Here is a 27,259-nt window from a genome sequence, read left to right as displayed (position 1 = left end):
TCTCAATTTGGCCCAAGTAGAATGTCCAAATCACAAGAGTTGCATTTTTCTGTAAAATAATCTTTTTAACGCGAGAGACAATGCAAAGAGTTTAGATTTTGGCAGTGGGCCACATTGGTTTTTTTTTTTTTTTTTTTTTTGTTTTTTTTTTTGTTTTTTTACAAGAAGAAAAATATTTTAAGACTTGAAACTAGACACGGCGACCATAACCTTGTTAGGAAAATGTTTGCTGAGCTGAAAAGTAGCATAATTTTTACATAGATTTCAGTGTACTCTGATTCCCAATCGTCATGAGATAGAATGTAAGTTTAAGCCTCTTCAGCATTAATCAGGCTTTACGGAGTCTGCCCTGGCCATACAGTGCTGGCCTTTCTAATCAATATAGGTCAGAAACAACAGAAAATTGTCATCTTAGTTTAACAGCCTCATGTCTCAACCAGTCTGTGCAGGCTTCAGTTTCAGTTTTCCAAAGGCTTCCAATTTCCCCTGTTTGAAGTGAAACACAGTCTGATCTCATGGAAGCTCAGTTTGTAGGCATAAAAAAAGGATTGCATTTTCAACAGAGGGGAAAATCACAGGAAAATTTCAACATAGTAGTTAGTAGTAGTTAGACTTAACACCTTTTAGATCTCACCCGGTGACATGCTTTGACAGCTGCTACTGATGGGGTCCCCAACCAGCGCAAACACAAACATATGCTGACATCTACCGAAATACAAGGGGAGTCTCCTCAACCCCGCCAGCAGAGGTCTGGGATCTGACTTGGAGGTCGCGGCAGCTGTGCGGCTGTAAGGGGGCCAGTGGCTTCAGACTGTCAACTGTCAAGCACTGCTGGATTCACCGCGACAATCTGGAAGTGACAGCACAGCGAAACCTGAGTGCAGCAGACACCAACTTTGATTTAAATCACCAGTCTCTGGACTTCAGGCAGATCTGACACACACACACACACACACACACACACACACACATTTTAATCCATTTGTGGGGACCCAGCATTTACACTATACATTTACAGTACAATAAAGCAAAGGCCTTTAAACACATTCTTAAGGCCCTTGCTGTCACCATCACAACTTAGTGCCTAACCTTTACTTCAAATCAAGTCTGACTCCTCAAAATACCACATGAAGTTCAGCATTCAGGTCCTTACACAGCCCACAAATGCAATAACAACACACACATACACACACACACACACACAAGTTTTGTTTTAAGTAGCTGGTGGAGTTATTGACAACTGAAGCAGTTGAGAGTGAGTGCTAACAACACATTTAGGATGAATGACCCCTGCCAAATGCTTCAGAGAGGAAGCCAACTCGACTCAGCAGAGTGGAATGTGGCACAGGTGACAGCTGCGACTTAAAACACACTGCGCCTCTTCCGTCGCACAGACAGAGGATCAGCTTCATTCAGCTGCGACATGGCAGCAAATAAACACATTAAAGGCTGCAGGTCAAAGTTGTTGGTTGTTTTTTTTTTCTATGATTTTTTCCCTTTTTTTATACAGACAATTCATCTGTCGATGTCACATCCCCTTTTCAGATCTAAAATATGTTAAAATATGTTCGGAAGCCCATAATTGTATAAAGGTCAGGTCACACATTCAACGTTGAAATGAGAGCTTTTTTACTTTGATGGAGGACAATCACTTGTCAAATCACGATTGTTCTCTGTGCATTTAAATGCACAGAGAACAATCGTGAAGCAGCTAGCCATATTGGTGTCAACCTTCGGTGCACAATCTGAGAAACATTAGGACATGGCCCAGCTGGGTGACAACATAAAAGTTCATGCCAGTCACAATCACTTTGCTAATGACAGTCACAGGCCTGACGTAAGACAAAAAGGACAAGGATTTTTTTTCAAACATTTTGAATATGCCAAAATTTCATACACAAACTAAACAATAATCTTATCATCAAAATTGTATTGTGTTGTAAACGATTCCTCAATTCAATTCAAATTCATTTGATTTAAAAAAAAACATTTTTAAAAACAACAGTTTTTGGCTAAATTTAATAATTTGGTTCACAAGTGTGGTAATGGCACCTACTTGTGTGTTAAAGGGGAACAATGAACCGATAAATAAAATCACATTGGGTCCTGAATGTATTTGAGTCTCTTTTAGTGCCTATGAAGGAAAGAGTTACAATGTACTGGGTCTTCTTCAAAGTAAAGGCATGAGGCGACATCAACATAACACAACCAGTCACCGAGCATCTGGGTGCCTGGTATTGTTCATCACAACTCTTGACAGTGTAACAGGAGTACCATCCCAAATTGGTGGACTTGGCTTTAATTTGATTGTGGCCCCTCATGTAAGTGTCTGCTCATCAGCTTAGTCACTTGATTCTCTCCAAAAGCCAAAACCCCAAAAACTACATCCATGTTGATTCTTTTCTGCCGAGGGGAGTTTGTGTAGGGTTTGAGCTCCACATCTGTTTTGCGTTGGTTGAGGGAGACAAAAAGATCAACCACAGGATATTGCCTTTACTAGCAGCAAAGGTCAGGTTCAGGGGTGGGGTAAGAACTCATCCACAAGGGTTTTTTTGTCTGCTGTTTTTGATGCCTTCTATATTACATCAGTTGTAAGGTGCTTATTACTGTGTATCTTCTGCAGTCCACAGGATGGTTGAGACATTTGGAACAGATAGGAGATGAACAATGAACTGGACTGCAGTAAATTAAAACATATGGACAGTCATTTGGCGTTTGAACTGGAAATGTTAATGTGGATTGTGACCCTCTTTTTCCGACTTGATTGACCTGAAATTCGTACATTTTTTGAAAGTCTGAAATAATGTTGTTTGAGCCTCTGAATCTGACTAATCGCTGATGTGTTTCTGTCAGACCTCTCAAAATCTGCTTCATGACCTTTCAGACCTGAACTTAAAGTCTTCACATGGATGCTTTTCTCCAAAGACTAGTGATTCACCCTCAGAGAATGTGTCATCTCCAGGTCTAAACTTGTCTTCTCTCAGAGGTCTGTCAACAAAAACATTCCTGCCCTGATAATGGTTACTTTGGTGTTGATATCATACAAATTAGAAGTTCTTGTAATATATTGACAATATTTGGTTCTTTATAGCAGAAAGTCAGATATTGCTGACATTTCTTGCACTAAAGCCAGATGCACACCCAGAGACAAATACTAGGATAGTTTAGGGCTCATGTTTCTGAAACAAAACTCTAGCTTTGTTCTTGAAGGGGACTGCAGAGTCTGGTGTACAAGTGACTCTAGACTCAAATAGGGTGAATAAGTTTAGCAGTTTGTAGTTGTAAGACTTTGAAAACCTATGAGGTAAATCTGCATGAGATCTTCATGTTTATGGTTTTTTAGAAGCAAAAAAATATATATAAAGGCGGACAAAGGATAAAAAGCAGAGAGTTGCTGTGGTTTGTATGATGCTTAAGTTACAAACATAAATGCGGACCCTGTTTTTACACCTGCTCTGTGATTAGATTATCATTGTCCCAAACCCTCTACAGTGAGATCAAATGCACTCATGTTGGTTGAGCATCAATTTAAAACGCAAATTCTTTTTGACCTGTATTTTCGACGATGCAGTTTTACTTCATATGGTAATGCAATTTAAACCAATTGTTTATGTAAAGATGCCGAATTGAGTTATTTTAACTTTATCTTGATTATATGTCTTTGTCTCAAACTGAATTTACTCTCAGGTAAATCCGCAGGTTTTGTGCTAATTGAGGTCTAAAATTGTAGATTTAAAGGACCAGGTAATGTTTTCCTTCACTTCACTATGACGAGAGGACTTTTTTTTATATATATATATATATATATATCCTGGCTCAAAAATTGCAGAAATCAAACAGTTCAAACACATGAATGAAGGAAGCTTTCAGGGATTGTGTTTGAACCAAAGGTGAAAGATTCATAAACTGGTTTGAAAATGAGCACCACTTGACTGTTAAGTACTGCAGCAGGATTGAAAATGGGCTGTGTTGTCTCAAGGGGGAGGGATTCGAGCTTGTAAGAACAGAGCATTTGGTGAGTTAAATGAAAGGTCTCTAATGAAACTGTTGCAAGGAAACTCCAGCCAAGATTGTTAGGGCTGGCCATGCGAGAGGAGGGGAAAGAGCTTTACATTGTCTGAATCATGCAAAGCGCTCTCCAGACATGGGCTCTCCAGACAGGGGTCCAGACATGGTGAAGCCACTGCACAACTGAATCACAGTGAAAAAAGAAGCCTGTGTGGTGTCAGTCACCACCACCTCCCCTGACCTGTCCAACTGTAAATAACACCTGACGCTTCCAGCGTTTCCCTTCAGTGTATCAATATGATCAGCCATTTTCCCTCGAGAGTGGCAGAGGAGAAGACTTTTTTACTCTACATTAGTTAGTTATGCTAGACCCATCATGCTAAAAATCCCTCAAATATTGAACTGTCAAATGAACTGATACTATACATGCCTTTACAAAAAACGGCCTCTATTCACTATGATGTGAACTTCAGACAGTCTTGAAAGAAGTATTGAGATGAAAAGTTACATGTGCTCCATTACAAGCAAAGGTTTTTATTAATTATATTAACTAAGTGGCTAGTTTGCAAGGAATTGGTCAAACCTTGTCAAGTTGTTACTGCAGAATTTTAAGGCATTATATTTCTATATATATGACAATTTGAACAACAGGCTTGGGCTATACCCAGATCTTGATAATCTCACCCCCAAATATAATATTCAACATTATAGCAGCAGGACAGGATTAGAGACTTATACCACATTTAAATTATTTTATATCATATTTCAGTGCAGGTACAGTATGCAAAACTGTGGAAACAATAATAACAACAACAATATTATTATTATTATTATTATTAATACTTCTACATAAAAATATCAAATATTGCCCAAAGCCATAGGTGGGATTTTACTGTTACAACTTGTTGTAGTTAACCTCATTTTAATTTTTTTCTATAATATGCATAAGCTTTATGAAATTATTCTAAACTCTTACCAAAAAAATGTAAAGTGTGAAAATGTTTTCCACTGAGATTTGCGAGAGCGTATTCAGTAATATAAATATTCAAGTAAGATTTGAGAGCCTACGAACTGTAAGTACAGTGAGTAAGTTTCTGTCTCACATGCAAAAGCATGTAAATACCTTTCAGTGGCTCCATTTCATCTTAACCACATCTCAAAAAGAGTGTGTCATTGTCATGTCAGCAATGAAGCCCCAAAAACATGCAAAACAAAAGCTTGTTATGTTATGTGAGCCTGCATCAGAAACATGAGAGCAGAGGTGTGCAGGTGGCATAGGGGCAAGAAGACCTCACCTATCCATCCCTGCTGTTCGCCAAGTGAGCAGACAGTGTGACAGCAGTTGGTTTCACTGCACGTGTGTGTGTGTGTGTGTGTGTGTGTGTGTAACGTGTGCACTGCTGCCAGGAAAGAGAGCCTACCAGCATACGGATTGTATTGCCCGAAAGATAGGAAGGAAGAAAATAAGAAGAGCAAAGCCTGGAAATCTTCAAAACGAGAGGGCCTCTTTTGATGTGTGTTTGCATTCCTTTCAGTGTTGGTGAAAGGGGAGCTGTTGAGCGGTAGTGGAGGAGAGGAACACTTGAAACTGAACGAGGCGCTAAGAAAAACACACACCAGGTCTCATAACAAAAGTCCTGTGCGTCGGAGAAAAGAGAGGGTACAAGGTGAATTACCAGTGAGAGGAAGAGAATAAAAGATGAGGCACAAAGACTGTTCACTTTTAATGAGAGGAGAGCCACTAACAGAGATAATTATTGAGCTGTATTGTAGACTGATTGTCAAGTCATTATTTTGGCTTTCTTGGTTTCAAGATTTCTAGATTTCTACCCCCAACCCCCCACTCTCTAAAAGAAATCAATTAATTAAGAAACAAGTTATTCTGCTTTGGAAACAAGTGGAATTATCTGACCCACTTATGATTTGAAGTCTGATCTTAGTAGAAGCTAACATCACAGTGACTTTCCCCATTACCTCAGTCTTTTTCCTGTGCCTCGTGTTTAAGCAGAATGTCTGGACGCGCCATCAGAATCGCAGCTGGCAGAAGAAAATCAGCACTCTGTCCTGTGCACTAAATCCAGCTTTTTCTGCTACCTAATTCACTAACTAGTAATTAGATGTCCCGCATTTTACACTTTTCCTGTATTTTACCTGAAGTATCTGTTTCAACCCTGTGACCCAGAAAACGGATAAAGTGGTTCAAGATGAATGAGTGTTGATTTCAATAAGATGATGTACAGTATTGGTGGGTTTCAGAACCATCCCAGCGTAGTTTTACATTTCCTCTCTCAGATTTCTTCTTTGGAGCACTACCGTGACCAAGTCACTCTGAGTGATCAAAAAAACATTGTGCGAGGTTCACTGGGGGATTTAGGTGGGCCCACCAATGAGGGCGGTGACTACTTTGATGTGACATCACAAAGTTCCAGAAGTCATAACAGCTGTTTTTAAGGCTCATTTTCTGAATACAGGCTTTGAGCATTTCTATGTGGACTGAGACCTCATATACTTCAACATGATTAAAATAGACCAGCTTCATATAAGACCTGAAAATCTTACTTTATATAATAATGGACCTTTAAATGTGAAAATTTTGTATTCATTAAATACAGGACATATTTTCTTTGCACCTGTGTTCACTGTTAAACCAGCAGTCTTGATTAGGATTTGAAAAGGCGTCCACTCAAGACACAGATTCTTATTTAAACCACATTTTGAATGCTTGTCAGGTAATTCACTGAAGGCAGGTAAGAAACATCCACTTTGGTGGTTGTGTGGCAACTAAATATATAATTTAAAGCAGCCATGTGAAATGTTCTTATGCTTTTATTTTGATGTTGGACAGTCTTTGTTCTGGTGTATTTTCATGGAAATGACAGTAAATTTGATACTGTTGCGTCTTTTCTCTTTTTAAAGGGGGTCACTTATTTTGGGTCTTTACAGACACCGGGTAAAAATTTTCATCACTTGGCTGGATGCAAGGGCTGACTTATCAAGAAACATGAGAGATCATGCTTTGATTTCTTGAGAGTGAGGTGTGCTTTGTGTGCTGTGGTTATCCTCCCTCCACACTCTTTAAGTCCCAGGCCTTTTGGTCACATGGCAGCAAAGGGTGGTGTAAGGCAAGGATGGGGAAGAAAGGCGGGGGCGGGGGGTCGTCATCCTGTTTGTGAGGAACTGCCCAGCCAACCAGAAGATGAGACAACAAGTGCACCCTTGTTGTTTGTTCGCCTTCGGCTCCTGCCATCTGTCCAGTCAGTTCCTGACACCTGTACCAGCCTGTCAGAGCCGGGCTTCCCTGTCATCAGGGTAGCACGGGGGTCTAGCCTGTAGGGAGGCAAAGAGAAGTCGGCAAATGTTGCAGTTTTAAGGAAAGAATTAAAGAAAGGGGTGTGGGTGGTGGGGGGGTCAGGGACATTTGATCACATAGCCCTCTAAATTGCACCTGTGGATTATTACTTTTTTTTATTATTATTACTTTTTATTTTTTAGGTAAATGACCTTTACAGGTGCTTGTACGCCAAACCTTTCTTCATCAAAAATATTGGCTGGAGGTTCAGAGGCAACAGAAAAGCAAATAGTTGGCATGCTCTAAAAGCATGGAAACTGCTATTAATGCAGTACCAGATGTTCATCAGACAGTGACGTTAAGAGGAGGATTCAGACTTATTTTTAAGGGGCGGGCTGCTTGAAAGGCAAATTCTGTCGCTGTGAGCCCCTGGTATTTTTGTGTGCACGCTTTATCTGAGCCAAGAGGGGCTTGCCACCAAAGAGAGAGCCTGCAACTCTGGCCGGCCCTGAGTTAATGATAAAGGCCCATGAAAGAGCACACTAAATTCTATCACTAAAGTGATGTCAGAGTGACGGAGTCCTCCAAGCTGAAACGGCTCCCTAATGGAGCTGAAGGACTTTTTGGCACCAGAAAAAAAAAAAGAAACAGATGCAGCCTAAACCTGTTAGTCGCTCACCTCTAATCGGCTTACACTGGCTTGGTGACAAGCGACTGGCACCTACAAAGGGTCACAGACATGGCCGCTCGCACACACACCTCACAATAAAGGATGGACATGTTGGATATCCACATGAAATCAGAAATGGCACTTCACACATGCAACTACTGGTGACTAGATCATTGTGCAATCACCTACACCTTTTAACGCTCGTAGCCATAAATTTGCATCAATAGCTTCTGGTGTTTTTAATATGCTCATTTTCTTCTTTTTTCAATTAAAAGCCAAGAATCGCATTTGTTTCAATACTAAATGAATTTCCAAATTGCTATCTCAGAATGTGATTGGGTCCTTTTGGTATAAGTTGAGTCGTAAACAGCTTTTTTTTTTTTTTTTATGTTGAGACTGCAAAATGATTTTTTAGTTTTAATGAACCGATTTCCCTGAGATGCTAACAGCTGTCATGATGTTGATTCCCCATAGCGCTCAGATGCTTTGGCAAAATTATATTATATGAGAGTGTACTAAACCTGCTGGCCTTTGGCATCAAAGATCAGCTTTTCCTCACCCCCTTGAAATATGGCATCCTCATCCCCACCTGCACATCCAGTTGCTGTCTAGATAGATAGATAGATAGATATAACTTTATTAATTCCCAAGGGTAAATTCACCAAGTCAGGAACTCATCAAAATTAAAATAAATAATAATAATAAAAAAAAATGGTGGAAAAGCAGGGAGCACAAGCACACATTTTTCCCTCTCAAGCCAGTGAACTTCAACTTGTTTGCTCTTGGCCATGGATGATCCTGTTGGTCTCGGCAAGTCAAACAAAGTGGCCCTTAGCCAAGTTATTGAGCCATTGACACAGACACGGGAAGGTATTAACATGGTGTTAACACGACTAAAACCTGAGTGCTAAGGACCACTTGTGTTTACTGTTGGAACAGAGGGGCCAGTGTGAACTCATTACATTAAACTGACAAACCTGTATGTGTGTTCAGGGCCTGGCTCCACATCCATTACTCTGACACAGCGAACAGGCGCACAGCCATAGAGACACTGCAGTGCAAATGAAATGCGTTTCAGTTTTTAACTAAAAATATATATTTTTTCAATATTTTTAATAAAATAAAATCCTTTCCATCTTCTGAAATAGACAATCATGTCTACTTAAACTATACATTTCCTGGCATGGAAAGAAAATAAAGTTCCTTAACCTTCCCTAGTGTGTCAGTGTGTGGTTTGTGTTGTTTTTACTTGACTTATGGTATTTCTGTGACAACCCACACTTTTATCCATTTTTTTCTGAAAAGTTCATGGCAGTGACTCAATCATTTGAATCACTGTTACACTGTGACTTGAAATAAAACAATGGAGTATTGTTATTTAAGATGGATTCATTAAAGCAAACAAAAGTTATGTACTGAGCATTTGTCAGATACAGTTGTCAGTCCTATTAAATTACCTTTTTTTAACAGAACTACTGATGCTCCATCACAGCATCTGTAGCTTTTTAATGAAGTTTAAGTGTTTTGCGGTCAAATTTATGTCCCTGGCCTTCTTATCATGCCTTTCAGATTTATCAAAAACACACTCTAGCAGTGAACACCAGTTTCGTTTGGTCACAGCCAACATCAGGTATTTTCCTGAACATTAATGCTCGGAATTCCAGTTCTGAAACAACATAGGCAGATATAAAGAATCATACGACAGAATATAAATTAAAAATGTGTACAGCAAAAAGAAAAATTCAGCATTGAGGTAACAGTTTTAGCTTGTTTAGTGAAGACTGGCATGAAGAATAACCAAGTGTGTCAGATATTAGGGGTTGATCTGGTTACTTCTTTCTGCTATTATTATCTGCCCTAATTTGGAGAAAAGTTTCTCTGAGGAGACATATATTGCTGCAATACTTAGTGCCATCACAGTGTAAGATGTGGGCAGACTGAAGCCTTGGTCTCCCACCAGCTCTGTGGACCTGCACTTCAATGAAAAAGGGGCTCCTCACCTTTCCAGCGTGTTGTCTCTCTTTTCCCTCTCTTGTCTCCTTCCTGCTCTTGTGCTGTGTGTCTGTCATTCCTGCCCATTCTGCTCAGTATGGACATACAGGTGCCACCACACATCTTGACTAAACATGCATGGTTTCAACAGAAAAAAGAAGCAAAAAAAACAAGACAAATCGGCTCCCAATCCAGAGCCGTCTCCTGTCATTCATTTCAAAGAGCCATCTCTTCCAAGCTCTTCCAACCTAACATTAATTTTTTTGTCTCACCTCTTTCAGGTAGCGACTGGAACTGAAGAGCAGCATGGAGACCTCAGCTCCAACAGCCACAGAGAAGAAGGAGTGTAAGACTTCCGGTCTGGATGGAAGCAGCTTCTCAGAACTCCCCAAAAAGCCTTCGCCCACCACTCTTACCAGAGGTACTGCAGGTTGCTGTTTACAATCAAAAGGGTTTACGTTGAGTGGCTGACTGTTAAGACTTCCTAGCTAAACTCATTATAGTTCTGCAACAAATACCACTTTTGTGCTGGTTATAGCCCATGTCCCTTGACCACAATACTATTCAGTAGTAGCAGAAACTGCAGCTCCTAAGCATGTACGCTCTGTAGTGCAGTCGACTGAAATGCTATGGCTACTCACAGAAGTTGTCGGGTGGCACATGAAAAGCATTCAACTCAGCGAAGGGGGCTGCATGTTTCTTCAATGTCAAAGAATGGGTGATGAAAAAATGTCATAATGAGGCCGCACGACCTTGTTTTCACCTCCCAAGTGTAAATTTCATGAATTACTAAAAAGCATGGCATAGGAGTGGACAATATTGTGTATCAGAGGCCTCAGATAAAGGGCGGAAGGAGGGGAGGGCCTCTGAAATGCTAACAAGATGTCGTATGACATTGTGGCGGTATTTATGCCTAATGATGGGCTTGGTGGCCTGCCACAAGAGGAGCCATGAGCATTAATTGTTTAGCGATGAGGGGTGAAAAACTAGGACGTTCCAATGCACTCTCCCTGGCACCTCAACAAAGAGGACTCAAGTTTTTCAAACCAGAAAAGAAGAAAATATTGTGCTTGCCATGGCATGAATTATTCAGACATTTGCACAGCCATGACCATTGTGTGTGATGTGGGCAGTTGGGGGTTGAATTTTCATAACCTTGGACCACCATTAGGGAAGAAATCTTCCCTAATCAGAGGTTATTTGTACTGGTGAGGTCACATGCAGTCTGCAAAAGATTCTTTCTTATATTGGAGTCATAATTAAAAGATGAGAACTCATGTTTTCATTCGTGAATATGTGATATAAACTCCTCATAACGAGGTTGGAGGACTTTGTTGGGGCCTCTGAGATACCCCTGTTATAAATTACTAACGCCTGCTGGTGGACACTGAAGGCTCTCAGGAAGACACACTGGCATCATCTGTGGGGCCACTGAAGAAACATATCATTCAAGCTATTTTACTATTTTAATGAAGGGCCTGGTCGCCTGCCATTATAAAGCCCACTTTATTGCACAGGGGAACAGTCGGAAGTAGGGCATTAGTACATCATTAGATGGTTTTAAAGTTCTGCTTTTGTTTTTAATTTGATGATTCCTTCTTTACATATGAACTGGTTCTCAGATTACTTTGCTTGTGTAAACAAAAATATGGAACAAGTGTGAATAAATCAAGAAGCCTGTATATGTTCTTGAGGTAGAAAATTGTAGAAATCAGTGATTTTAATCATGCCAATGCAGTGCTTAATTTTTATTTTTATTTTTTTATTTTTTTTGGGGGGGGGGTCACACACCAGAGATCTTTAACAGCGGACTGCATGGCTGCATAGTGGTTAGTGCTGGGTTTGGTTCCTGGGCATGGGGCCTTTCTGTGCCGAGTTTTTTATGTCCTTGTGCCGACCTGGGTTTCCTCTGGGTACTACGGTTTCCTCCCACCGTCAAAAGACATCATGTTTGCGTTAATTGACGACTCTAAATTGTCCATAGGTCTGAGTGTGAGTGGTTGTTGGTCTCTGTCAGTCTTTGTATGTTAGCCCTGTGGTGGACTGGTGACCTGCCCAGAGTGAGCTGAGTTTGGTTAGTTAGTTATTAGTTTAAGCTTGAAAATAAAATTGCACAATAATAACTGTAACTGAGGTGAAAACATCCTGAGAACATCTTGTTGTGCCAGATGGTCACAAATCCCATAACTTGCTTCATGAGAGGTCCCTGTGCTTGTGTTTCATGGAGGAACACCTTGGCCTTTTGAACTTTTGAACATGGTGACTCCCAGTGCTGGGATAATGGAAGTGGCCAGGGATGCTGGCACAGCAGTTCAGGTTGGGTGCAGTCGAGATGATAGAATTCAGAGCCTTGTTAATGGTTAAAAATGGGAACCCACATTTGGTGTGACAGCCTGCATCTGTCTCGCAGCTACAGGACAAGCTTCCACAGGCTAAGCCCTTGCAAACTGACACCCAGGCCCCCGCAATTTATGAGTCTATGTTGGCCTGTGCCTTACTATGTCAGAGTAACATGTGTTCAGATTAGGTGCCCACTTCCAGAACTCTAAAACATCTCACAGTTTCAAAGGAATACCTGTGATTGATGCACCTCCTCCTCCTCCCCCTTCTTCACCCAAGTCTGTTAGTATAGATTCTCAGATGTGTTGTATCCCGCCGTCTTCCCCTTGCTTCATCTGAAAGGGAAAGACTGTATCAAACATGGATCCGAACGCATGTTGTTTTATCTTTGTTATACGCTTAGAAAGACAGAATTTTTCCATCCCATCCCTCACTTTGCTATTGACTGTACGAGGCCAGTGGAGCAGACCAGCTCTGCCTAACCAGTGTGTTGTGCTCATCCTTCTTTGACTGTGGCCACAGCTCTGCCATCTCCTTCCAGAGATTGATGTTATTCAGCATGTAAAACACATTGTCTGCAGTAATTATTCACAGCTCTGATGTATGAAGGAAGCCAATGAGAGGGACCAAGAAACAATGTCCTAGCATTTGTCAACACTTGCTATCTGTAAATAAGAATGCATTATTAGGTCACCCCCCCCAGTCTATGGATCAGCCATACGTCTTACCATTCAAGAAAAAGAGCGCCTGTGATGAGGTTCCTGGTTACATGAATGTTATGAATTATCTACATTCAGATGACAATTTTACCTCCACGTTGGACACAAATCCTGTCCATCGTATCACACCTTAAAACACACAAATATTGCAATTTTTCCATCAAAATAAACTTTTTTAAATGCAGGTAAAAGGTTTGATGAAAGCTGATTGACCCCTGCAAAGAATGATGTCATCGGATTGCACACACAAAAGCAGGGGCTGCAAGCTGCTGTGCAAACTGAGATGGTTGATCAGAGGCAGATCAGTCCATGCTGGAGTCTTCCTAACTTTTTATGTTGCAGGAAGGTGTGATTAGGATGTGTCTGGTGTAACAGCACTGTACTGAACATGTAATAGGTCTTTGTCTGAGTTTTGAGTGACATTACAGCAGGGGAAGGAGCAAAGATTGAAGGTTTCACCAGGTTGTGTTCACACTAACACCAATTGAAGCCAGAGTGGATGAATAATCTTTTGCCATTTGTCTTTTTTTTTTTTTTAGCACACAATTTTAGCACATTTTTGACCTTTGGAAAATAGGCTCTACGTGATCATTCATGCAGAGTGGGATTGCACTAGTGTAAACAGGAAGCAGATTCTCTTTCTCATTTTATTAGTTGCTGTAACTGCTAAAGAGATACAGTGAAGGCAGCTGGAGAATTTAACTATGAGTGCGTGTCTATGTCATAGGTCTAATTTTTCTGCCCATTCAGAAAACAAGATATCACAAAACAACATTTTAGATGGTCAAAAGCTTTGACATTGTCTTTAAGTGTTAAACTAAATCATAGTGAGGAAGGAGTCACCAGGATCTTCGCAGTAGCAACAGGGCCTTTCTTCGCCCTTCCCCGGAGAAAAATGTCCCAGAGAAAAATAGACATCCCCCCTTCACCCCTACCCTGACCTTGCTCTCCATCCATAGGCCTACTCCAAAAGGAAGACAGCCACTAATCTTCCTGAGAAAGAGATTTCTGCCTTTCTTTCTGTGTCCCTAAACGAGGCTCTTACGCTGCTGTGGTTTCACAGACTGCGTGACAGGTGGAGGGTGATGTGTTGTAGAGGTTGGGGGGATGTCGAGAGGGTTATGCAAGGATGCCTCCTTGGCCCTCCACCTTAGTTTAAAAAATCAGAGAATTAATCTCCTGAAATTTTTTTTTTATTCTGTGAAACAAAGGAAAATACCCATGCTTCCCTAGAGCACCCGTACAAGTGAATTACTGTTTGACCCAAACTTGTAGTTTAGGTGTGTGGTGCAATGCAACTGTGTGTATCTCTCCAATTTAAAGAAATGCTGTGGGTCGAATGACATGGGTGCACGCACAAGAAACACCTCCCCTGGCTCCTAAAGCAACCAAACATGTCATGGGATTCATTCAAGTACATATTTATATCCCTAGTGTTGAGAGAGAAAAGAATTGGGTCTATCAGGTGTCATCTACAGTAACATTTTGTTACAGTATATCAATAATGCCTTCCCTGATACTTGAGAAGATCTGCAAGCAACAAGCTTACAGGAAAGCCTATTGACCAATTGTTGTTTATTTTCCTGTCAGAGTCTATAGCTACACACTATAAGCAACCCACCACTGACTCCAAGAATGGCTTAAAGAACTGTCAATATTCTTTCTGTCCTGTAATGACTTTCAGGTTATAGCCTTTATTTTCAAACTTATAGTCACATTATCTACAGAGACAATTTACTCCTAGATTTTGCGTCTGGTTTGCTCAGCATGTGCTCTAAATTGAGACTGGACACATCTAACACATTGGTGGTTGCAAAAATTCATGTGGATTTTACAACTGTATCTGTGCAGCAGGTTATTGTGAGCCATAGTTAGGTTTTGTTGTCAGGCGACATCTAGTAGCTGTATTGGGTTAGGGTTAGGAGGAGGAGGGTTAACAGGGATAACTGCAGTACCCAAACCCAACCATCATGGGAATGAAAGCATCGGAAATGTCAGCTGTTGTGAACCTTGTGAACTGCTGTTATGAAGGCTCCAGTTTGTAGTTTGTCTATCACATCTTGATTTTTGAAACCAGAATAAGAGAGCCAGACAGGTCACCATTTCTGATAGTCTGTCAATCATGGGATAGCCATGATGACCAATCCCCTTGGTCTAGCTCTAAATGGGACCATCAATAGGACCTTTTTTTCCATAGACTGCATTCTGACTTTTCAAGAGCCAGTGGAGTTGTCCCCTAATGGTCATTTAATAGAATGCATGTTAAAGACACTTCGGCATTGGCCTCACTTAATACATCCACTTTTATATATAGTCTTTGGTAGGAATACAGCTCTTTATTATTGTAACCATGGCAAGCAAAATCAGTTACATCTACTACAGTATAGGGCTGTATTTCAGGGAAAGCTCCTATAGGAGGAATGATAAAAATGGCATGTATGATAGTATGATAGTTGGTATAAACCAACAACAATTAATTTTTTCCAGTCACCATCCTTGGATCGCTCTCTTTCTCAGCCTTATCTAGAGTTTCACTATGGGGCACCAGCTGACCAAAACAGAATTTAAAGATTAGATATGTGAAGTAAAACATCTTGACAGACAGACAGAAAGACATCTTGTCTGTACATGCTTTTTTTTTTTTTTTTTTGGCCTAGTTGATATCTAAGTAAAAGCAAATAGCACAGGGTTTTGAGCTTTGAGTAGTTGCTACAGTTGTTGCTTTTATCATCAGTCATCATTACAAAAGTACTGATCGTGTAGCGAGACTGGCTCTGAAAAGTAATTTGGTCACAATGGTTTCGCAGCTTAAAGTACAGTATATATGTGTATCATTGTTACCTTTTGAATGTTATTTGAATCTAAATTCCAAATATGTACCCTGGTTACTTTCTTATGTTTACTCTAAGTAAATTCTCTAAAGAAATTCTCCCAGCTGAATACAACTGAAGTTCAGAGGAATTCCTAAGAAGTTAAAAGCACCACAGAGACCGGTTTAGTTTTAAAAATGAATATCATAAGACAAATGTTTATTTTGGTGAAAGCTTGAAAGAAGTCTTAAATGCTCATATTAAGCAGCCTAGTCTTCCAATTGTAGTTTTTGAGAAAATGCCTACAGTATACTATATTGACTTGCTGGCAAACTGACTCTAATGTGGTTCTAAAATATAAATCAGCCTCAAATGCGAGGACTTCAGCGATATTGGTTGTTTCTTAGGAATGCTCTTCCTCAGCTTCAAAGTCTCCACATTAAAAAAAGAAAAAGCGATATGGTTTGCTTTGGGTTATGTCTGCCAGTATAAATCTCTGTACCAGAGGCGTCTGCACACGCAGGACCCAAAGACAATATGTTACATTCCTTGCCATTTACAAGCAGTGGGAGAGGAGGTTTAGGCAATATATGGATGCTTTAGGGGATTAACCAGCACTCCATCATCCCAGCTTTCTCTCCCTATCCCTCAAGTCGGTCCCTTCTCTCTGCCTTGTACTTATTTTTTTCTTTTTGTGCCTCAGCCTCTCTTAAACCAAAAGCTCCTTCCCAGCATGCATGAGTGTAATCCATGCTCTGACTCTGAGACACTTCCTGCTTGTTTTGTTTGTTAGGCTGATGAAAATCAGTTCCAATAAGGTGTCTTGGCTTTCTCCTCTTCTCTGAGGTGTCGCCTCAGGCAACCATTTTCTCTGGACAGGAAGACACTGCATGTTATTAAAGAACTTGTTGAAAGTCCATGCCCGTGCATTTTTTGTGCTGTGAACTCTCCGTCTCTCTGGCCTGGTATAACCCTCATAGACTTGAGCCTCTGGTCTGCCAGTCAGCCTCAGCTGCTTTCATCCGCTAATGTAGCTCTAACACTCACAGTTCAAGTGAAGCAAAATAAACATCTGAGAAGTTTAGACATGGTAAAACAAAAATGTGAGCTAGCTGTAAACACAGGCAGGAGTCACATATGTAAACATGCCTGGTTCCTATGGCTCAGTTAGTCTAAAAGTGGACAGTTTTTGGTAAGGCTGTTCCGGTTCGTGCTTCCCCTTACCCCACACCCCCCTTGTCAGTAGACACAGCTGTTGTCCGCCCTTGCAGTAATGTTGCTGCATGGAGGAAAAGAATCACTCGGCACACTACAATGAGTTAGGTGCTCCTTCACCTATGATGAGACATGCATGTCTGCAGTTACTCAAGAAAAAAAAACAAAACAACATATACTCAGTGAAAACTCTGCATCTACACACATCTACAGAGAATATCTGTCTTGTGTAATAGAATTTATTAATATTTTGAAAGCATTAAAGTCAGTCACCAGAGAAATGAGAAATAAAATGAGGCCGCAGGATTTGGTTTCTTCAAAATGAGTGTTTACCTGAAATTCACTTTTATTTTATTAGCTTGCTCAGAAAGCAATCAGCCAATTAGAAGAGAGACTAAGATCCAGTGTTACTTTTGCCACAAAAATGTTTTCCTCAAAATGGTTATTTATTAATAAAAAAAAACAAAACAACATCTAATAAAAAGCTAAGTGATGAGGATTAAAACTAAATAAAATGTAATTCACAGTTTCATCAATTGATAAAAATTAGACTATGAGTTGGAAAGAAACTGAATCAGAAAGATTTTTTAATCCATTAACAGCGAAGATTCCTACTGTCCACCTGGACTTTTTACCAGTTTTAACTATAAAAAGGCCAGAAAAAGTCTTGTGAGTAAGTGCTTTTGCCAATTTTTCCAGAACACTTAGAACCTTCGATATCTTGCAGTTTACAATATGTTGAAAGAATGAATTAACAGTTAACAATGAAGGAGTGGCTTCGCCGACTTCAGCGCAAATGGAATTACTGTAATGACCCTATATTGGCTGCCAAGCACAACTTCCCAGCTTTCAGAAACAGCTTGAATTTCTCTGATAGAGAAAACACTCACGAACTTATGGTAATTCGATGTGCCATTTTGCAAATGTGCCGCCAGTGGCAGATGTAGTGTTAATTTTCAACTGCCAATCATAGTCTCAAATTGGCTGAGGCCCAAACTCAGAAGTCTCTTTTTGAGTTGGTAGTGGAGGGGCTTCAAACGCTTTGCATAATGCCTAAATAAACGCTTGTTTTGAGTCATCACACTTAAAACCATGTGTCTGTGGCAGCATGGCATGTTGTTGAGAGTGCATGCCCCTAAACAAGAAGCTAGAAGGTCCTCCTCAGCAATTCTAGTTCAGTTCCAGCCAGTTTCGTTTGCTGTGAGTTGTTCCCCCCTTCTCTTTCCTCCCATTTCTTGTCACTCTTCACGCTGTCCTATCTAATGACGGCTGAAAAAAAATTACGTGTCTGCCTGTCAAAATGATCACTGATCAGATCCTCTGCTCTGATTGGCTTACTGTAACCGACCTGTTGAATTCACATGCTCACTTCTTATGGATATGAGCATTTTCAATGAAACTGTAGGAGTTGAAATGTCCCTTGTTCACACCTGTTTGGTTGTGTCTCAACCCGAGTAAGCCAATGGACAAAAGGTGTTTTTGCAATTAATGCCTGATGTAATTGTATTGTTTCCACCACAGAAAGAAAGAGCAGGAAATTGATTTTGCCCATCAGTGAAATTTTTCCTGAGGGAACCCTGCTTCTTGTAATTACTGATCTAGGGTTTCACTGCCTGCGCTCTCCAGCCTCTGTTAGCATTTAGCAATTAGCCTAATGACACAGAGTGCTCTGCAGCAGACTGGGGCCAATGCTGTTTGAGTCAGACTTGTCCATGCATGTCTACCTGCCAGGTTGTGTGTGAATTAAGTGAAGTGAGCTGTTAGATACAAAATTTTAAATACAATGGGTCATGGCCCAGAAACAAACCACCGTGCCTAGTCAGTGAGTGGGTTTGCAGCAGAGGCGGAGGAATTCCATAAACAATTCTGACAAAATAAACTTTTACTATGTATTTTTATGGTCACATCTCTAGGAGGGAGAATCTGTCTCCCGGCATAACAGCTACTGGGCTCAACACAAGGATAAACCATGCAACCAGCAAAATAAGCAGGTGAGGTTGCCTTGGTAAATAAAGTGAATGCCCCAACCTACAAATTCACTTTCTCTGGGATCAAATATTTAACTACTTCAAACAAATGCCACTTTATTTATGATTAATATTAATATATTATTAATATTTTTAACAAACATATTTTTACTACATCTAAAGTCTAACTTAAAAAATTACAGTGTGTCTCAAAAAAAATCTTAAATTTACAAGATTCAGTACAAATATTTCAGCTACATCTCTCTCAGCTGATATAGCTGAGTGTAATTCATATAAACATTTCAAAGATCAGTGATCACAGATGATCATGTTGACACCAAGTCACTTCAAAATTGAAACTTTATTATGGATTGATTTTGGTCGGGGGTCTCACTCACTCACTCATCTTCTACCACTTAGCCATTACCGGTTGTGGGAGTTGCTGAAGCCAATACCTTCTCATATTGGGCACCATGGGCAAATCATAAGTCCATCGCATGGCCAACAGACTAAGATGAACAACCACTCACACTCACCGAACCTGCAACCTTCCTGTTGTGGGGCAATAGAGCTAACCCCTCTGCCACCATGCTGCGCCCACAAAACTACAAACTGCAAAGGATTTACTTTGAAGGGATTTGTGTCACTTTTTAGGTGGAGTTGTAAATATTTACTCTTTATCGTCATCCCATTTTAAACTACTTTAAAGAACCTGCAATGACCATTTGTTCTGAAGATCCATAATTATGATATTTGATGAAGGCCATCTGCTGTGTTTGTTCAAGGGGCAGCTTGGTGAAGTAGAGTATAAGACTTAGTACTTAAGTTCTCTTCAGCACAATTTACATCTGCATCTAAAAATCTTCATCAGTAAATAAAACTTGCAACGGGGTCATAATGTTCAAATCCAGTAGTTATCAGGTGACCAACTTTCCACACATGACTGCTGACAAAGCAGCAGCCATGTGGAAAAACTAGCTAAAAAAGCCAATAAGTGGGGTTCAATTTATTTTTGTCAGAAAGAGAATGGATTAGAGGATGAATTCCATTTTCCGGTTTACACTGCCTTCAACATAAGAAAGCCATAATTTGGAAAGACCCTGTCCGAAGCATAAGCATCCATTTGCTACAGTGCCATATTCTTTGTGAGAAAGTCCTTTGGGACTGTGCTACTATTCGTTACACTGCTCTATAATCATGGCAAAACCTGTCATAAGGCCCCTGTGTGGTTGTAATGGTCCCTACCAAAGAAAAAAAAAGAAATTAAAACTAAATGCTTCCACATGGAAAACTGATATGTAATGTCATTCATCAAACAGCTGCAGAAATAAATACTGTCCTTCCTTGAGTGGTATCCTTGGCTAAGGTGGAAGGGGTAGGTTTTTGTGATGGAGGAAGCCAGTCCATTTCTAGAGACAGGATGTCTGAGATTTTCATTTTAAATTCTCATTTTAACTCAAGCCAAACATTACTTGTGACCTTTAACTTTAACCCAAGCCTTTTTGCAGTTCAGTTTTTAGCCCAAACAGCCTCAGCACAAGATAACTCCATGGCGTGGGCTAATCATATTATGTTATATTTAAAAGCGCAAATAAAAAAATTGCCAATCTGTCTTTTTATTCTTTGTGATGACACAAAACTCACTGAGAAGGTAAGAAGGAGCAATAAAATAAAAGATGTAAAATGTGTCACTTCAACAAACTGAACTAGAGAGAGAGAAATATAAACAAGGGGAGTGAAAAGCAGGAAGAAGACACCTCTTCATAAGACAAAACAAGCAAACGAGATGTTTTGCTCCAGTCTAAACACAGCTCAGAATTTGACTCTCAAGCCCTTCTGTTTTGAAGTCATTCATCCGTTAATAGGTATCACCATTCCCCCCCCTGCCCCTACCATTAAATAAATCTCCATAGCTGGTGCATTAAAGTTCTCATCGATGGAAAGAAAATTAGACTTCCCATTTTGGGATTATTGCAACAAGGCTTATCACTCTGCTTCAGCTTCTTTATGTTTATTAAGTGGAAGGAGGGGGCCTTGTGTGATAAACAGTCTGCAAATGAAAAGGGTTTGTTGAATGAAAGCTTGTATGTGTTAGTGTAGCGTGTAAGCCCGTTGTGCTTTGTTTGCCAGGTGATTTCCCCGATGGTGTTAGCTAAGCCTGAGAATTCCTGGCTCAGGCTTCAAAGAACAGCGGGGTCACCCCCTGACAGCAGCGGATACAGACATGTTCGCGCCAGCCATGGTTCTGTAATGTGCACGCTTTGAACAGCATCATATAGTTTAGGTTCATCCAACATTTTGCAAGGAAGCAAAGTTTGCTCATATAGGACCTATCACAGGCAGAGTCATAGAGTAGTCATAAAGTGCTTCCCAGATTAAAGTAAATACAAACAGGGATCCATAAAAATCACAAACACCAAGACCAAGACAAGGGTATAGAATGGGAATCCATAAAATATAGTGATCATTTCTAATTCAGACTGGGCTACAACTCACATGTTTTGCATTGATTATGAGATGGAAATACATGTATGAGACAGGCGCTTGGCATGTTTATCTAGATTCAGAGCCTAATCTAAGATAATACCAAGATTTTACAGGTTAGAAAAAACAATCGAATTTAGCACCCATGTTCACCACGTAGCTGTTTGCAGTAACAATCAAAAACTCACATTTGTCAGCATTTATCTGAGGAAAATAAATGGCCATCCTTAAATTGCAGAAAGATAAATTATATATGTGTAGCAGTTGTTACCAGAAAACCCACAAACAAATACAGTCAAATAGAACTGACTTCTTTAATATTTTTCATCCTACATTTTTTGAAATCTTAAATCTGTTTTTAGACTGCTGTCATTTTAATATTGTTTTTATTTATAATTAATTATTAAATTAACCACCTCAGCATGCAATTATGCCTCTTGTCATCCAGTCATATTATATGTTCATCCACTTTATATTGTTACATTCATTTTGTAGGCAGTTTCTTTTCTCAACATACCTTAGAAAACCCTAATGGTGTGATGCAGCCTGTCTCCAGATTGTTGTTTCATTATGAGCATGGCATTATGAGCTTGGCATCAGCTGTCATGGCGACAGATTGAAATGCCTGTAAAAACATAGAAACAACTTGATAACTGTGGAGTTGAATAATCTTTTCTTTTTTTTTCTTTTTTTTTTAACCAATTGGATAATGTGAAAAATAAGAACAAAGTTTCCCTGCATGTGCAGCTCATCCAAAAATGACAGTTCAATGAATGTCCACACATAAAAATGTGTGTTTGTGTCTGTTTATTGTCTGTGTGTGAATATGCTGCACATAGTGTTAGTTTGGGCAAATCAGGTAGGGAGCTTAGGCACTAAGGGTACTGTAAATCCTCTATATTCAGCAGAGTTGTAGACTTAGAGAGTATCTGGCCTATCTGAAATTCCCACCGAACAAAGAGGGAGGAGGGGGGTGGAGGGGGAAACAGAGGGAGGGAGAAGGTACTAAGCTGAAGAGGGGGTACTGTTTACATATCAAGACGCTTCCTCTAACTCCCAAGAAAAGCAGTAATTTGCCTTGCATGGTTTTACAGTTTAATTTCTCCATTGTGGAGGGGATAACCCCTTAATTATAGAGAAGGAAGTAGCCCTAAGCCCCGGACAGGGGGCGAGGGCTCACCCAAAATCTCAGTGAGGTTTGGAGACCCTTTTCCTTCTCCCTCACTCTGAAACTGGGATTCTCACTCTTGCTTTGACCATCTTGCTTGTTCATTAACACTTTGGGTGATTTGGGTGATTGCCAATTATCACTCCCCTTCAGGTAACGATTCCTTCCATGAGGTCAGACAGACACTTTTCTGTGAATTAGGCTAAATTCTCAAAGCAAGTTGCTGTTTTAACTTGGCTGATGTTATTGCTTGGTCCTCTATAATTGTAATTTATAGTCCTATCAGATTGGTGTTACTGGAATTTGTTGAACACAGATCAGACAATCAAGAAAATAAGACAGATTAGTCAGTGATGCAATGAAAATAATTTTTAGTTACCCATTTAAAACATTGTTCAAATATAAGGCAAAGAGTTTCAAACGATTATACCCCACATCAGTGAGTCAAAGCCAAATGTACTGAATTGGGCCACACAGAACATGGGAATGTTTTGCTTTTATCTGTAAATCACATCGTGAAAAGTAAATATATAAAATTTTTATAAATATTGTGTCTGTGTCTTCATGTAAGGCATTCATATACATTGTTCAAATACACTGACTCAGGCAAAAAAAGCTGAAGTGGAGCAATTTTCTCAGGTGTGCATTAACTTAAATCAACACTAGGGTGCTTGTGAGTTTGTGAAAATACTGGTGTATGTATGTGTGTGCATGTTGGCCTGGGTTTTTGGTTAGTGTTAAGCTCTGGCAGCTTGTCATAGCTGTAGAGACTGTAATTGCCTGAGACTTTGGCTGCGGGGTATCTGTAGTAACAACGAGACAAGGTTTTCATATTTAGTAGCCGCATCTCTCCTGAAACAAGGGCAGTTTAGCCTAGTATTTATTCAGTTTGTTTTTTTTTCTAATGAAGAAAAGATAAAATATTGTTTTCATATTTTAGCTTAAGTGACGTCTTTGTTAGAAGCCAGTATCTCATCACTTTTTAAGCACTGGCAGTTTCTTTTGTCTTTTGAAAGTCAGCACTGGGAGGAGGAACAGGGGGAGGTCTGTGGACGTGTGTTAACAGACGTGTGAACGGCCTGAGAAATATTTTCCTTCATAAAATGAGCAACATCTTGGATTCCAAATCAAGTTCTCCAGTTCTCCAGCCTGTGTTGCACACTCTTAACAGCGTTTTGAAGTTATTCTTGGATGAAAATGCTTTAAAAGCTGCCAGTGCAACACTACACCTCCCATGCTTGATGTATCAATTCTGATCATTGTGAAAAACGTGTTTTTATGTGTTTTCCTCTCTGTCTTCCTTGCCCAAGTCCTAATTTCTATTCTCCTCCGCCACACAGTTGCTAGCACCATTATGCTGTCATAACACAGCATATATAACCTGAGGTGATTCCAGGACTGAGTGCAGCAGCCTTCCCTGGGGGCGCTGCAGAAGCCAAACAGGGTCGCTACCTCAGTTGTCTCAGGAGATAGGTACCACATGTAAGCAGATGCATGCTCTGATAGGAACTGACAAGTGGCGGTCTGACACGTGGCAATCAGATGGCTTGGGTTAGCTTATTGCTATAGAAACAGTTTGCTTTGATTTTAATACAGATTTTGAAGAAAATACTGGACTCATGGATCCTCTAATCTCTCATTGTTTTAGATCTACATCAGCTTGGTGCTTGCTTCAACTAAGTCTGTCAGTTAAATGAGCAGCAATGTATTTGTGGTTTTAATGAAGCTAACAACAACTGAATGTGTGAAAAAGTCCTGTAAAGCCTTTTGTTGCCTTGCAAAATCTGTGCAAAATAAATATCATCATAACAATCAGGCTGCATTGTGGGAAATGGAGGAATAATGTGTGTGTTATATAACTTCAAATCTCTAGAAATTATTTTTCATCATGACTCTGAAAACATTACAGATATGAAAGGTTAAATCAATGGAGTCTTCTTGTAAATTGCACAACAGTTAAATCATACAGCTCTAACGATGATAATGCTGAAATATAATGGATTGTAGTCCTGATATTTTCTGATCTGACAAAGGAAGAAAGTGTTTTTCATCCTCCAGTATAATTCATCTATATATTTTTATTGACATGATTTAATGTGGCAAAAAGTTAAGAAATAGGAAAGGAAAGGAGGGAAAGGAAAGGTGATCCATCCAGCCCAAACATCTCCGTGTGAGTCTCTGTCATGTTGTACCACCATCACACTACTTCTGCCTTTTTAGGTTTACTCTAAGTACAGAATGATGTTAGTATGTGATTCATCTGAGTACCCCAAGCTACACTTGGGACAGATGACAGAAAAGACCCAAGGTTACCTGAGACCTCCACAATGAAGAGCAGTATTGAAATGTAATGGGTTTACGAAGATGGGTGGGAATTCGAGGTTGTAAACTAGTATTCACTCTCTCTTCATGGAAAAAAATTCCCTAGCGCTTGATAGCTGAAGCTGACAAAACCCCAAGTCATGATTCATTCCCCCTCTCGCACAACACACAGCACAACATAGCACCACAGCACGCGGCACAACTGCACACGGTGTTCATTGAATACTCTTAATGTGGTCCATTTAAAGAGAAGATGAAGAATATTACAGTGGCAGCACGTGCCACCCTTTCCCCACCAGAGCTGGCTGATGAATATCACAACTGGGCCACATATGGATCATTATCTAGATCGAGCCAGGAATTGTTACATCATTGGTGTGCTCTTAGACTGAGGCTTTGAAGAAGGGTAAAGGGAAAATGCTTTCTAATCAGGACCTAACAAAAACAAAAGCCACAGTGCCTAAACTCCAGAAAGATCATCTCTAACCCAAGGAGCCAGATGGTATTTGTTTGTTTGTTTCTATTGAAGGGAAACCCAAACTAAATTTTGAAAGAATTACGTGATAAGGCAGTCTGTAATCATTACTTTTGTGCATCCTAAAGCTCCCTTCAGGGATTCTTTTAGATGGTAGAAAACAAAATTTTCTAGGTTTTAATGAATGGAATTCAGTTATGGAAAAAGACTGTAGAGAATTTGCCAATTTTTTTTTTTTTTTCTTTGCTCTCCTTTTTGGATGGAGTCAAGATAAACATATAAGCCTTCACTCTGGATTTAGTCAGGAGCATAGAGTTTGGCAGGGGTCCACACTGTAATTGTTTCACTATGTTGCCACTCAATTTTGCCAGCATCTGAGCCCAAGCTAGTATACGAAACTCTCTCCTACGTTAGTGTCCCATTTTAACTCTTCAAAACGTCAAGGTTGGATGAAATACCGCTCTTATCGTGGCTGTTGTAGTCTGAGTAAGTTATTCTTAGTCCCTTTAATTTGTTTAGATGTTGTTACAAATCTCTGGCAGTAACCTACCAGTGTCTTTCACCCTCCATCTGCAACTTATGCAGTGTCTCTGTTGTTAATGAATCATGGATAGAACAGAAACTATAAAAACGGCCAAAGATTTCAGGGTAGAAAAGCGAAGCAAATGCTGAAGTGTCTTAAAGTTGCAATTTAATGACCATCAGCAGACAACACTGGTTGTAAAAAAAAACGGATCTGATAGAAGTCTGTAGGAAAATATTTTTATTTCTCACTTGATTTATTCAATTCTTCAATACAACATGATGTTTTGTTTTGTTTTTTTTCTTATGATGATTTATGACTGACAGGCAATCAGGACAGAGTACAGAACAGGTCAGATCCAGTATTCACTCCATCTCAGCTCCACCTTCCAAATATGGATTCTTCTGATTTCAAAAAACAGCCATATTACAAACTTGAGGCCTCAAAACAGCAGCTCACAAACCATTTAGTGGCATTAAAGTGGCCTGAGGCTTGACTGAAACCCAACTCAAAATGATAACATTACCCTCTCCAAATTCACAATAGACATCACCAAATGACCTTTACAAAGAGATTGATACATTGAATAGTTAATTAAGTAAATATTCAGACTTTATACAGAGCCTGTATGCTTTGCATGCTTTTTTAATTAATGGATCGTATTATGAGTGAGTGTATTTTTCTTTTCTTATTTGCTATGGATTTATATCTCTGTAGTTAATTGCAAGCAACCTACACACAGTGCAGTCCAGTCCAAAGGAAAAAATAATTAGCTAACTGAAGATCCCGTAGAATTAATCACAATTTGTTTGCTTTCAAGATTTATACAATCAGTGGAAGTTGTGAAGAGACCTCACCATATATATGTTTTTTTTTAGCTTTTAGCTTTTCTTAGACAAAAACTTAGTCAAAACTAAGAAAAGCTAAAAAAAAAAGCAAAAAAGAAAAGCTAAGAAAAGCTAAAAGTTTTGACAGTGCACTGGCATAAGTTTAGTTGTGTACATATCATGATTAATCTACACTTCCTAAACACCATGACTTTTCAACAAAGTTTTTTGTTTGTTTGTTTTTTTTGTGGCCAAAAAAAAAAAAAAAAAAAGAAACAAGTCAGAAGTATTTTAATCCCAGCCTCACAATGTAAGGGATAGTATAATACCATTTAGTAAAAGCATTACTCATTTATACCAAATGGTTACAAAGTTTTTTAGGGGAGAGAAGAATCCAACAAGTAAAGAGGAATTCTGCAAGGAGAACACATGCATAAACATTATGCATTT

At 39.7% G+C, this 27,259-nt stretch overlaps 1 protein-coding gene across 1 annotated transcript in view; it reads left to right on the top strand.

Annotated features, from left to right (window-relative positions):
• gli2a (GLI family zinc finger 2a) overlaps positions 1–27,259 on the top strand; it is an 82,463-nt gene that overhangs the window by 6,506 nt on the left and 48,698 nt on the right. Inside the window, exon 2 of the mRNA XM_029530563.1 lies at positions 10,241–10,380. Within this exon, the coding sequence (XP_029386423.1) occupies positions 10,266–10,380 (115 nt within the window). The 5' untranslated portion in view covers positions 10,241–10,265. The remainder of the gene's footprint in view (positions 1–10,240; positions 10,381–27,259) is intronic.

The sequence above is a fragment of the Echeneis naucrates genome, chromosome 21, assembly GCF_900963305.1.
Source record: "Echeneis naucrates chromosome 21, fEcheNa1.1, whole genome shotgun sequence".
In the NCBI taxonomy this organism is placed as follows: domain Eukaryota; kingdom Metazoa; phylum Chordata; class Actinopteri; order Carangiformes; family Echeneidae; genus Echeneis; species Echeneis naucrates.
This window is presented reverse-complemented; position numbering and strand designations above follow the sequence as displayed.